General features: G+C 35.4%; 1 protein-coding gene across 2 annotated transcripts in view; it reads left to right on the top strand.

The window, feature by feature from the left end:
- LOC127083627 (serine/threonine-protein kinase ATM) overlaps nt 1-14,430 on the top strand; it is an 85,164-nt gene that overhangs the window by 7,994 nt on the left and 62,740 nt on the right. For both annotated transcript variants that reach the window (XM_051023946.1, XM_051023945.1), the window contains exons 10-20: nt 3,317-3,415; nt 3,903-3,959; nt 4,105-4,189; nt 4,793-4,867; nt 7,119-7,160; nt 7,238-7,308; nt 10,516-10,564; nt 11,934-12,005; nt 13,449-13,604; nt 13,696-13,785; nt 13,860-14,047. In XM_051023946.1, the coding sequence (XP_050879903.1) occupies nt 3,317-3,415; nt 3,903-3,959; nt 4,105-4,189; nt 4,793-4,867; nt 7,119-7,160; nt 7,238-7,308; nt 10,516-10,564; nt 11,934-12,005; nt 13,449-13,604; nt 13,696-13,785; nt 13,860-14,047 (984 nt within the window). The remainder of the gene's footprint in view (nt 1-3,316; nt 3,416-3,902; nt 3,960-4,104; nt 4,190-4,792; nt 4,868-7,118; nt 7,161-7,237; nt 7,309-10,515; nt 10,565-11,933; nt 12,006-13,448; nt 13,605-13,695; nt 13,786-13,859; nt 14,048-14,430) is intronic.

Raw genomic sequence — 14,430 nt, 5'->3', positions numbered from 1 at the left:
TTTGCACACCACGGTGGAGTAAGCACTTTCAAAAACAGGAGGCTGCTGCATATATACCTCTTCTTCTAGAATGCCATTTAGGAAGGCATTGTTCACATCAAGTTGAGTGATGTGCCAGCCTTTAGAAATTGCAATAGTTAGAATTTCCCTGACTGTGACTGGCTTCACTACAGGGGAGAAAGTTTCTGTAAAGTCAAAGCCATGTTGTTGGTGAAAGTCGTTGACCACCAACCTGGCTTTGTACTTATTCACACTTCCATCAGGATTTTGCTTAATCCGAAACACCCATTTACAGCCAATGGCATGTCTTTGAGGTGGTAAATGAGTGAGAGTCCAGGTTTGATTTCTCATTAATGCAAAATATTCATCATTCATACCTGCTAACCACTTGGGATCTTTCATGGCCAATTTATAGGATGATGGTTCTAGTTCAGTGATAAGCAGAGTGCGATGCAACCTTGGTTGAACAATCCCACATTTGCTTCTAGTAGCCATAGGATGAGCGTTTTGAGGATGAAGAAAGGGTAAGGGTGTAGCAGGTGGTGTTGTAGATGAGGAAGAGGCTCAGGTTCAGACTGGGATGCAGAACTAGATGAAGCTGACTCAGGTTCAGACTGTGCAGAACCAGGTGAAGCAGAATTGTGACTATCAGGGGGAGATGCAGAAGAAGCAGACATGTCTGAAGATGTGCCTGAGGAAGAGGCAGTGGAGGATGAGCCTGATGAAGAGGCATGAGGTGATTGGCTGGATGAGGATATAGAAGGAGGGACAGATGATGGAGTAGAAAGGTTAGGAACCATGGGAAAAGGACAAGGAAGAACAGTATTGGTAGGAGAAGGTGAGGATTGAGTTGGGAAAAGAGATGGATAGGGAAATTTGGACTCATGAAAAATTACATCTCTAGAGATGTAAATTCTTCCATTGGAGGCAAGACATTTGTAGCCTTTGTGACTTGAGGAATATCCCAAGAAGATACACTCTTGGGAATGAAAGTTAAATTTGTGAGGAGAATAAGGCCTAAGGTGTGGATAACAAGCACACCCAAAGGCTTTGAGGAATTTATAGTTAGGTAAAGTATGATAAAGCACATAGTAGGGAGACTGCATGCCTAAAAGAGGAGTTAGCATTCTGTTTATTAAGTAGGCAGCAGTGAGGCATGCATGGTCCCAAAACTTCAAGGGAAGATTGGCTTGAGCCAAAAGTGTTAAGCCTGTTTCAACAACATGCCTGTGCTTTCTCTCCACAGAACCATTCTGGTGATGTGTGTGAGGACAGGCTAACCTATGTTGGATCCCTTTTTGATGAAACAAAGATATGAGAGCTTGAAACTCTCCCCCACCATCAGTTTGTACTGCCTTTATTTTAGTAGAAAACTGAACTTCAGTAGCTGTGATAAAGTGTGTGAAGGTGATTAAAACATCAGATTTGAGTTTGATAGGAAAAACCCATGTATATTTAGAATGAGCATCAACACAAGTCAATAGGTATTTAAAACCACAAGTAGAATTCGTAGGAGTCAGAAGGTGGTACCTGAGATGCAGATTGGGAATTGTGAGGTGAAGCTTGTGCAGCACTGATGGAAAGAGGTTCAGTCAGTACAGTCTTCTTGGATTTGTCCAATTTTGCTTCATGATCAAGAAGCATGGATTCAGCTTCAATTATAGGACATAAGCTTGGACGATACCGAATGATTGATGCTAGGACATTGAATTCTTCTGGTAATCCATCAAGAATAGCTTCAAGTTGATCGCGATGCGAGATTGGATCATCAATCGACTACAAAATATCAACAATACGTAGAATCCTCACAAGATAAGCAGAAATTGATTTATCACCTTTGGTGATAGATTTCAGTTCTGATTGTAACTGATGCTATTTCCCATTGGTGTGAGCAAACACATATTTGTGGATTTCATCCCAGATCTGATGCGAATGCATGCATCGAGCGACGCGAGGCAACACGGAATCCGATAGCGTTGTGAGAAGCCAGGTGAAGAGGAGCGAATCTTGCTGCTCCCTCGTGACGAACGCAGGATTTTCTACATCATTCGTGCAATCGGCGTCGGTTAGGTATTGCGGTGGCAGATCTGGATTTACGAGAAACCGATGAAGTTTATGTGTGCGAATGATTCCCTTGATTTGCTGTTTCCATGATCGGAAGTTGTTTTCATCGAGTTTGAGCGTGACTTGTTGTGTGAAGGTTTTGAAGATATTTTTCGAGTTGAAGGTTGAAACAGACGAAGATTCGTTCACCGTGTTCTTCGTCGCGTTTGTGGAGTTTGTTTCGGAAGCCATGGTTGAGGATCGGTTAAGCTCTCGATACCATAATAGAAACCCAAGAAGTACAAAGAAACAGAGAAGAAGAAGAGAAAGAGAGAGAGAAACTGAACTGTGAAAATGTGAACTTTGTATATTGAAAGTTAGTTACAATACTGTTGAAACTGATTACTTATAGTAAATCCTAACTGTACTGACTCAGCACAGTTAGTTAGAGGCTTTTCACTAAGCTAACACATATATCTCTAATAATTCTCTCTAAGTTTATCTTCTGTTGTTTCATCCTTTTACTGCCATCTTGCAAGGAGCCAGGCTCCATACCATAGCTTTGTTTCTCATCTTTTGTCAGAAACTTCACAGATTGTAGAAGGGAAATTTAGCCTCTGTTAAATAACGGATATCAATACAGTTCCTATCCCTTACTTTCTTAAGTTGCTGATTCTTATCAGCAAGTATGTTATAGCTTTTTCAAAGCTTCCACAAATTTACTTATTCAATTATTCTTGGCAAGATCGGGCTCAAAAGAGTGGATTGAACCAAACACAAGAATTGGCCTTGTTGCTCCCAAGAGGAATACTGTGGATTGAGAGTACCAGTAAAGCGATCAACTTCAGTCAAAAGTTATTTTTTTCCATGTAAAAATATGTGATAACAAGAAAAAGTGAAAACAAGGTGGCAGTTCTGTAATTAAAACACAAACTAAACATTTGAAAATGTTTTCTCAAATTGAACACGCCCTTAACTTTAAATAGAAATTGTTTCTCTTTGTTCACATAACCTTTTATCATTTTCCCACTTATTAGGTTTTGAAAACAATTTTTATCTGGGCATATTTTTGGGTTTATTGTGATTTTTGTTACCGTTTTATCTTAACTTCTCATTTTAGTAACAAATGGTCTTATGCTAGAATCTGAAGTTAAATACTCAAATGCATCTTCTGATATCATACTGCAAAACTTTATATTGTTGTGTATGTTAATTTACATTATTTAAACTAAATATCATCATGACAAAATCTGATGAAGGATCTATGCTACAGGAATGCTGCATTTTGTTATCTAACCCGAAACTTCCATACTCGCATTTCCAAAGATCTGTTCCTCTACTGGTTTGAAGGCATATGGATGAGCTTTGACAGGTAATTTAGGACTGACAGGGTAAACAAAGAAACCGTTACTGTGGCCATTTTTTTCAACACTGGCTCAAAATTACAGGCATTTTTTTGCACAAAATACTACTTAGGAGTTAGCGGATCTTATAACTCTTGACTCGCTTTCCCTCTATTAATTTTATGATGTTAAAGTCTGAATAATGTTGGATTAGAATAACTTGGCACATGTTCTCTCTCGCCCTCTCTTTACTATTTTTTTTCTTTCACGTGTTATTACTTCACTCTTTTTCCCCTTTCTCTTATTCTCAAATTGCTTTTTATTTTCTTTTAAAAAAATTAAATAATATCTGTTGGATTGATAACTTGCTTGTTGCAACGCCCATTTTCTTCAAACCCTTAATTAGTATTCTCATGGTTTGAATTAAATATTTCTCTATGCATGTGTAATACATATTTATAATAAAGAATGTTGATGATCACCTCCACTGTTTACAAAGCTGTGATGATATTGCAGAATCCTTAATTCTGCAAATGTTGATCGGGCCTACGATGGTTTGTTGTGGACTCTGCGGTATGCTACTGCGAATCAGCATAAGGGTTCTTTTTACTCTATGTTTTTCTTTTATGCATTTTAGATTTGTTCGAGAAACTTATACTATAAACCCTGGCCACCCATTGAATATTGTGAATTTATGTCTGTTCAATTGCTTCAAAAGGAGTTTGCAGGAACTTTCGTCTGCTTTGTTGCTTCCAATTTCAATGATGAAGATATCGTCAATGTCACCTTCCTCTTTGAATGAGGTTTTTCTGATTCTATCACATGTTTTGACCAGTTCTTCTTTGATGCATGGCACACTTATTTTTCTGAATTCGAACAAAAACATTTAGTAGTTAGGGTTGGCAATGGAAAACTTGACAATGACTTGTGAAATTGCTTTTGGGCAGTTTCTTTTGAATTAATGCGCCTTTTCACTTACCAAGCTGTGTTTTCCTTTATTTTAAGGAGAATAACTTATCCTCCTCCCTGTGTCACTTATTTTCTTCTTTTACGTATTAAGTTCTCAAATGATACGGGGACAGACTTTTGTGAAAGCAATGCAAAGAAAAGTCTTTTTAGTATTAATTACTAAGGGGAGAATGGAATAGAGTACAGACAAGAGTTTTCCCCACATGTCTTATTTATGCTAAATGGCAATTGAAATTTTTGAACAAATTTTCAACGAAACTTAATGTTTAATTTAAACAGAACATATTCCCTATCTATGAATTTTAGGAGTTTTATCATTGAAGCTGACTACTTTCTTTTGGGTTGTTCTGGAAATTTGTCATTATCCTTTTTGTTTCTCTGGTATCATGTTTTTTTTGAATAAGCATGCATTGATTTGATCAAGTGAATTTTTGCAGTTCATCAATGGTTGGAAAGTACTATGGAGTACTATTGTTCACGGGCTGCCGATTTTCAGCAATATAGCCATTGTTGTAAGTTTGTTTACAAATCCATTCTCTCTTTTTACTGTAGTTTTTTATGGGTATCAATATATTCCTTGCAGATATAATTAATATTAATTAGTGTTGAAATTAGAGAGTTTTAGATAAAGAGAGGAGAGGAAGAACAAAGGCTTTTGAAATATGATTATGATTGGTGATTTGATGATGATCAAATGATTAAAAAAGGTTAAGCCCTAACCCCTATTATAGGGATATATGACTCTGGATATCCTAGTAATGATAATAACTACTCCCTCCGGTCTCAAGAGAATTTACAAAAAAACTCACCCTTTAAGAAAAATGTATGAATGCATTTAATTCTTACACTCTTTTTAATTTTAACTCTATTTTTTGTTTTGGAAATCATTACAAATATAGAAATGTAAAACACGTAGGGGTATATTTGGAATAGTGACATTGAATGTAATAATTATAGATGACTTTTGCTTATATTTAAAATCATTGATTTTTTTTTTGTTGCTTATATTTGAAATCGGAGAGAGTAAATCATAAGAATGCTATCAATAACAACTATGGCCAGTGCTCACGCCCAGGACTGGACATCTGGAGCGTGGAAATAAATGGTGGGTGGCCCGATAGCGGAAACCATAGTAGGTGGCCCACTGGATCTTAGACGAGGCTCTGATACCATGTTAAGAAATGTGGTCGAGCCTAATTCAACCCAACAAAACCGGTTGGTAGAGTGAGGACTGCCCCCACTTATAAACACATGTTCATGCCATATATTGTCCGATGTGGGACTCTTAACATATATATATATATATATATATATATATATATATATATATATATATATATATATATATATATATATATATATATATATATATATATATATATATATATATATATATATATATATATATATATATATATATAATATGCTATTAATTTAAACATCTACAATCCCCCTCAAGCTGAGTCTTTTATATCAAATGCACCAAGCTCGCTCGCTACATATATAACTGATTCTTAGACCTCTCAGGGATTTTAAAAAAACATTCTCCAATTGATCAATGGAATCTACAAAGCTTTGGATGATGTTGCCTGATTCGATCTTCTCTGACAAAATGACAATCTATCTCAATACGCTTGGTCCTCACATGAAAAAAATCGGATTTGTGGCAATATGCAATGCAAGTTGATTATTTTAGATAAGTGTCGTTGACTTTGCCTCTTCAAATTGAAGCTGTTTAAGTAACTGTTTCAACCAAATAAGCTGTCCCTCAACGCTGGATCTTGCAACTACATATTGTTTCGTATTTTTCTAAGATACCATATTTCCTCTAAGAAGTAAACAATACACAAAAGTGAGCCGGCCCAATCGAGTTTGTCCTTTATCTTCATAAATGGGACCTTTTACTAGAGCACCTTGTATTTCAAAATTCGAATTGCAACATCCGCGTGTTTTGGAAAGGAGAGCTTAAGAACTGACTTACCACACTGGCTGCGAAGGAAATGTTTGGACGGTTAATGTGAGATAGTTTAATTTCCCTTGATTAGGTAGAACATTTGTATCCATAGAAGTATCAACGGACTTGACATTCAATCAACATATTTTTTCAAGAATATCCGTAACATATTTCCTTTGTGAAATTACAAGACCATCATTGGATTGGTCTATAATAGAACCCAGAAAATTTGGTAAACTGTTTGTTATATTATTACAATGGTGAAAACAAAAAAAGAAAATGTAAACCAAAGTTCTATGAACTCCTAAACCAGAGAGAAATCTCTCCTAACTGTTTGCTAGCAAACTCTCTGAATGCATTTCCCACTCCCCTACAGTCTCTTTTATAACAGAAAATCCCTTAAAGTTAGGAAATATTCTACCTGACTTTTATTCTCAGCTTCTAGAAGCCGTGTTGACGTGGATTGAGCCCAATGATAGGGTCATCATCACACATGAGAACTGTGCTCTATCACTACCACCTCCTTTAGAAACAACCTTGTCCTCAAGGATAGCATGGAAAAATTGATCTTCTAATAAGGCTTTAGGATCCCAGCTCATAGTTACCTTGTTCCCCTCTACTTTTACAATCTTTTTTGGCTGCAGTATGCTCATTGGTGCAACACAGTGTTCTATCAGGCTGCCTCAACACCCAAGATATTTTAATGTATCTTCTTGTTGTTATTATTATTATTTGTATTAAACTAGAAGTTTTCTCTGCCGGTTAGTTTCTGCTAAGATTTTAATTTCGGTAATGATGCATTGATGCAGGTGGATGCTGCTTTGGCACTTCTGAGTAATATAACCTCAAATGTGAGTTGTGGGCTTCACTCAGTTGGGCATGCTGTTAATAATAGTCTATATCTCTAACGCCACATGTTTGTATCCAGGATTTAGTAGATACATGTCTCATACCACAAGATGTTTGGGATCTTCAATTTTTCAAAAGACCAACTTCACTGTAAGTGCCTTTTACTGTTTTAACTTGATTGCAATAAAATATGTTTCGAAGATTGCTAGTATTTTAATGAAAGCTTATCATTTAAGCCAGTAAATAAATTCAATCACATATTATCACACTCTTGTCAACTACTTAGAGATCAAGTGCTGTTTCAATGGATGTACAAAATACCCTGTTACTGTTTCATGCTTACTTAGAGCAACACTACTTAAACCAATTTGGCTGTTGCATCATAGATATGTCTAACGAGTTAATTTGTTTTGATGCTTTAATTTATAAAGTTTATAGATAAATTCTGATTCAACAAAAAGAAAAATTATCTGCAAGCCATTTTATTCATTTTACCTATTATCATTTCTTTCATAGGGTTAGTCTAATTTGTAAACATACATTGGAGACCACATGCTTTTGCAGGGTTGAAGGAGGACCAATTGCTAGATCCATGTTTAAAAAACAATCATTTGGAAGGTTTAGGCCCAAAAGAACCACTAGATCTAATGAATTGCTATATAGGGCTATTATTAAGAGATGGAAGAGTTAGGAAACTTTTGTTCAAGGTAGTTACTGTTAGAAGGGAGTGTAAGTTATGTTTCTATCTTAAACGTTGTAGGGCATATACTGTGAGTGTGTGTTAGAATTCTTTTTTCTCATGAATGTAATGAGAGAATAACCGAGGATAACAGAAGGATAACTCATTGAAGACCACATCCTTGGAAATGTATAGTTTGCCAGTAGGTGCAAGACCCTTATAATCTTTGTGTGATTTAGAGTAGCCTAAAAAATGACACTTTTGGGACCGTAGGTGCAAGACACTTATAACCTTTTTGTGATGTAGAGTAGCCTAAAAAATGACACTTTTTGGACCTATACTGTAATTTGTGTTTGTTGTAAGGTCTAAGTACTTGAGAAACTTGTTGTCTGGTGGAGTACCAAATAGCTTAGTGTAGGGAACTTCAAAATTTAGAGAGGATTCTGAGATTTTATGTGACATAAAGGTATCGCTTAAGTTGAAGGGAAAATTTTATCTGACTGTCAGCGATGTTATACAAGACAAAATGTTGGGCAATTAAGAATCAAAACGAGAATAAAGTAAGCGTAGCAGAGATGACGGTGCTGTGTTAGATGTGTGGTAAGACTAGACATGATAAGATTAGAAATAACAATATTAGAGAGTGTTGGGGTAACATCTATAGTAGAAAAGATGATGAAAAATAGACTTAGGTGGTTTTGACATGTAGAGAGAAGACCTGTAATTTCTGTGGTAAGGAGTAGATCATATGGAGAGGAGTCAAATAGCTAGAGGTAGATGAAGACCTATAAATACAATAAGAGAAGTTATTAAAAAAGATCTCGAGATTAACGATTTGGATAGAAGTATGGTCCTGGATAAAACATTATGACTGAAGTTGATTCATGTAGTTGACTCCACTTAATGGTATAAGGCTTAGTTGTTGGTTGTTGTTGTTACGTGGGAAGTTTCTTGATAAGATAGACACTGGTGCTAATGAGAGAAGTCTCGGTTGAATTCTCTTAATTTCTGTTTTTGCATTTCTTAAGTTTGATTACAAAGGATTGAGATCTATTTATATAGAACCATACATCTCAACTGAGTTAGTTACAAGTCTCCTTAAATTTAGGGATTAGTTTCCTATAGTTTAGGAGTTAGTTAGGGGCAGTTAGGGACAGTTAAATAGGCTATAGTACTATGCAGCCAGTGCACAGTAATTATAGTGTGGACTGGTTAATACCATTTCCTTTAATAGTGTGAGTGGAGAGAGTTAGTTATGTTTCTATCTACTTATATCTTGTAGTATGGGGAAGTAGGAGTGATTTGTGATGTTCGGTAGTCAAAATTGAGATCCTTCCTAGGATTGGGAAGTAAAACATGGGACTGCAACGCTGATGGTAACATCTTTCCAAAAATAAAAACATTTTACTTTAGATGATTATTGGTAACTAATACGTATAATAATTATTGAGTTCCGACAATGACTAGAGATATGGCTAAATTATTCCTTACAAGGTCTGAGCAATCCTCATCTCTTGAGCTAGCTTTTGGGGATGAGTTAATCTTAACCCAAAATCTAAGATGGTATCGGTCTATTCTAAATCAGTTATTGGGCCACCCATATTTGTCCATGCTCCGGAGTCCAGATGTCTAGCCATAGGTGTGAGGGTGTGTTAATAGCTCTGATATTGAGCCGTCTAGCCATAGGTGTGAGGGTGTGTTAATAGCTCTGATATTGAGCCATCCGCATTTGTCCATGCTTAAAATGTCCAACCATAAGTGTGAGGGGTGTGTGTTGAGATCCCACATTCATTGGAGATATGGTCACATCTCTATTAGTTTTTACAAGGCTTGGACAATCCTGACATCTTGAGCTAGCTTTTGGGGATTAAGTTAGGCCTAACAAATTCTTAGAATAATATAATAAAATTCTAGCAAGAAGCTTCTCACTTATTTACATTGGAGAATTGCATTATTATTGCCCTAGTTTTTTATTTTTTTGGTGATAAAAGAACACGAAAATCTAAGGAGAGATGTTATACTTTAAATTAAAGTTAAAGTAAAAATCTATTGTAATATTTATTTAGTGTTTGATACTTATTATGAAAATAAAAGGATAAGAGAAAATGTGACATAGGGAGATGTTGTATTTCAGAAGAAGACTGTAAACATTGTTGAAGAAAGGCATCAATCACATTTTCCAAATTAATTAGGCTCAAATAAATAGTTAAAACCTACTTCTGTCATTCCTTTATAACTCATGTGTACAAAACCGAACTAGCTTGTAAGATGAGGGTCGCCCAATCTTTATAAACACTCCGCATGCCATATCTTTAAGCAACATGAGACTAAGTTCATCCTTTCAAACCCAACACAATGAAGGTGTTGGAGGCTGCAATGAAGGTAAGTCAAATGCCACAATTTGGCGACTAGGGGCGGACTGCAATGAAGGTGGAGTTTCCAATACTACATGAACAACTATTACAAGAACTCAACCAGAATCAAAAACAAAATTATTGATCGAGAGATTAAAAGTAACATTTTTTTATAGGGACTAAAAAGTTATTTATGCCAATTAATTATTTATAATTTTTTCTCTTTTTGTATTTTTTTTTGTTTCTTTTCTCAATATGAAATTTCCGACATGCTTGCTTTTGTTTCTACATTCTTATGCAGCTCATGATTGTCCTTTTATGCAGACCCATCTTGCATTTTTTCTCATGTTACTTTTCAAGGAAAAGTTCTCATGTAAGTTGCCAAGGGAGCATCATTTTTTTCACATATATTTACTTGATGTTAGATTAGTAATTGACCAATAAGCTTAAGTTTATATAGAACCGTGTTACCAAATTGATTTCAAATTTCCGTATAAAAAGTTTTAAATGTGGAAAATAACTCAAAATGACCCTTAAAAAACCATGTAGATTCAACAAAGTTTTACGTTTTCCTGTCGACTACCTAACACAACCCTCCCCTTTATTTGATTCTTGACCTTGGAAAGGGAGTGTTGGCATGTTCCCATGTTGAAATAATTCAATTTTAAGGCTTTTATTTTGCAAGACTTCAGAGCATGTGTTGGAATTTTGACAAATTGGAATAACCTAGACTTTGACAAAAGAAGATTTAGAGAATTATTTGCAGCAGACACTGGGGGAGCTGCATCTATCCATACATAGCCTTCTTAAACTTGCAAATCTTAGGCCAGTTGGAATTTGCTGCGAGTCCCATAATATGGCCAGAACAATGGTTATAAGTGGAGGGAAACCCTCATCCCACGAGCTAGCTTGTAGAGTTGAGTTAGATCCAAACCCAAATTCTAAAAGGATTAAGAAAATGTTTTTATTTTTAATACCAAGACACCATCATAGTTTTTACGTTGTTTTCTGTTTTGACAGACCTTTTGTCGTGGGTCTAGTTTGTCCTTCCATGGATCATCAAGTAGAATGCAAACCAAACTAAATAATTGCTTATTAAATTCTTTCATCGAATAAAACTGGAGTAGCATGATAATCAACCCTTACAATGATTACAATAATACCATGTTGAATTGGTTCGTTATGGCAGTAAGTCTGTCCCCCGTCGTGTAACTCACATTTTTTTTACAAAATAAAAATGGAGCAAGCTTTGAGCCTTCATATGGTCCATCTGCACATCTCTTCTTATGATGCATTTGCACATCTTTTCTTATAGTACTCTAATTGAGCTTACATTTTCTATTTCTTGTTGCTCAATAAATGCAAGTTTTGCAAATGTAAAGGAGAATGTATAGCGCTTTGAAAATCCTTACCTTATAAGCTGATTTTATGGAGTTGAGTTAAGCCCAAAGTCTATAATAGTATTATGGCCTATCCTTGATATGTTATTGGGTCACCCATATTTTTGATGCACCAGACCCAATAGGCCTGTCTGAGAGGGTTTATTTTTTTTGGAGAAAAGCCCAAGTTCCCACATCGCCTTGATTGGGAAATCCTACCTTGCAAGCCAATTCTGTAAGATTGAGCTATACCCAAAATCTAAAAATATGAGGGTTAATTTCAAGCTTTGTTTAGGTAGAACTGAAAAATATTTGTTTGCTGAGTCATATTTGTTTTAAATTTGGTGTCCCCATATCATGCAGACTGATCTTCGAGATATTTTACATCTTAGAAAGAACCTTTTGAAGGCAGTTTTAAATCATCTTGATTGGAAGGTATGCTTTTCTTTAAATTGTGATTAACAAAGTTCTTCTTTATGTTTATCCTTATACAATTAGGAAAATATATAATTTACAGTAGACAACTTGTATTACTCAATGAGATTGTACACATATAAACCAGAGAGAATCTCTCAAATTAATGAAAAGAATCATAAACTCTCTCTCTCTCTCTCTCTCTATATATATATATATATATATATATATATATATATCCCAGTTATGACAATAATTAAAACCCCCCACAAGATGGAGCATAGATCACATGCATCTAGCTTGTTACATTACATATATAATCAATCTGAGGTCCATCACTGATGAGGTTTTAACTATGACCTGGATGATCTTATCTCAGATAAAGTGGCAATCAACTATTACATGTTTAGTCCTCTCATGAAAGAAAGGGATTTAAGAAAGATGCAATGCTGACTGGTTATTAAATTTGACCTCAGATATGACCTAATTCATCTTGGAGTAAATGTTTCGACCATAAAAGTTGACAACTCAGTCATCCTGTGACTTTGGAGAATTGCAAGTAGAGACAAGTGTTTCAAAGAGAGGAATAAGCAGTATGTGAGAGGGCAATGTTTGTTAAGAAAGTAACATATCAGAGACGTAAAAATGATTTGCAGATAGAGAATAACTGCGATATCCCTTTTGAACTCCGGAATCCCAAGAAACACACCTAATTGCTCGAACATACAATTTGTCACAGCTGGAAGAAATTTCATAACAAAATAAGTGGAACTTGAGGAAGGACAACATAGAAGGGTCCTTAGGAAACTAGGGTGAGAGAGGAGTCTCAGTTTCCAATACAAACGATGACATGCAATTTATCAGATGACATGCAATTTATCAGATGACATGCAATGAGATTAAGGCCACTCCTAATTTTTAAAGTGTTGGAGCTTTGATCTACAAAGTCTGAGCGTTTTTGTTTTGCAAGACCATTATGTTGTGGTGTGTGAAAACAATTAGATTGAAATATGACGGCATGAGAAGCTATGCAATAGTTGAATGGTACAGATACATATTCTTTGGCTTTGAAATATGATGCCATGAGAAGCAATGAAACAGATCCGAGGCTGGAAAAAAAGGGAAAGGAAAAGATCAAAATACATGTAAAGGGCTTTCAGTTTTTTATTATTTTTTCTAAGCCCACTAATTGTGAGCTCTGGTACCCAGTTAATATGATGGTTTGAATTGCTCGAGAGAAATACTCTCGGGCTTTGTTATTTATAACTAAGAGAATACATTCAAATGAATGAATTAACAATCCTAAATCCTAATCTTATTGAGAGATTTTCTCCACCATGAATTACTCTAGTATTTTGATATTATACACTTATACTACTAATATGTAACAATATGTTCACAGACACGCTATAATTTACAATAATGTATAGGCATTTGTTTCAGTTTTCTGTTTCTTATGTGCAGGGTTATTCAACATTGAGTGAGCGTATGGGTTTGTACATGCCGAGTGCTATATTTGCACTTTGTGTAGGCTGTGTTGCGTTCAATGAATGCTTTAAAGAAACTTCTCTAATTTACAGCTCTTTCGATGTCACTGAATCTCTCGATAGTAGTCATAAGGTACAGCCTATCACTCTTCCACAAAGTGATATTTGATCATATAGATTTAGTTCAACTGTGACTAAGAAATTCATTATGATGTTTATTGTAGTTTGAAGACCCTAAACACCAATGTTTGCATGAGTTTTTGGATTGCTCTGTGGAAGCTCTCACAGAAATTCATAAAGTTTCCAATGTTGAGGTGTGATCCTTTGCTAACAAATGCTTGTTTATGTTGACTTCCACGGTTTCATAAAGGGAGCTGTAATTTTTCAGGTTTCCGAGCTACAAATATTTCCGGGCATACGGGTTCCCCAAGAAATAAGTGATCAGCTTTTACTTGAAACGGAGACCTCTATTCTTGAAATGTTGGCTGAAGAGGAAAATAATGGGACACATTTACCTGATATTTTCTTAAAATGTTCTCTCTTGTCTAACCTACTATATGGTTATTTCTTCACAAGGTTTGTCACTTTACAGTCATGCTCTATCTATCTGTTTATAAGTTATAACTATGATACTGAAGTTATGGTGTTTGTTTTTGCAAATCCAATTAGACTTGTATATCAGGGCGATAAAGGGGATTGAAGAAAGCAATGCAACGTAATATTATGTAGGGCCTTAAATTAGTATTGTTGGCGACTAAGTTGAAAAACAATAAGCTGAAAAACTTAATAATGAGTATTGGGCATATTGAGTAAATGGGAACTAGTTTAAGTACCGTCACGACGCTTGCAGTATCTAAGAATCCTTCTATTCTGTCGCAGCTCCCTATATTGAGGAGGAGGAGTGTTTTCTTAAATAAAGCACCACACTTTTCACTCTATTACTTTTGTTTTGCCAATTT

This window comes from Lathyrus oleraceus, chromosome 5, assembly GCF_024323335.1.
Source record: "Lathyrus oleraceus cultivar Zhongwan6 chromosome 5, CAAS_Psat_ZW6_1.0, whole genome shotgun sequence".
Classification (NCBI taxonomy): Eukaryota; Viridiplantae; Streptophyta; class Magnoliopsida; order Fabales; family Fabaceae; genus Lathyrus; species Lathyrus oleraceus.
The sequence above is the reverse complement of the archived record's forward strand: the minus strand, read 5'-3'. Positions and strand labels throughout refer to the sequence as shown.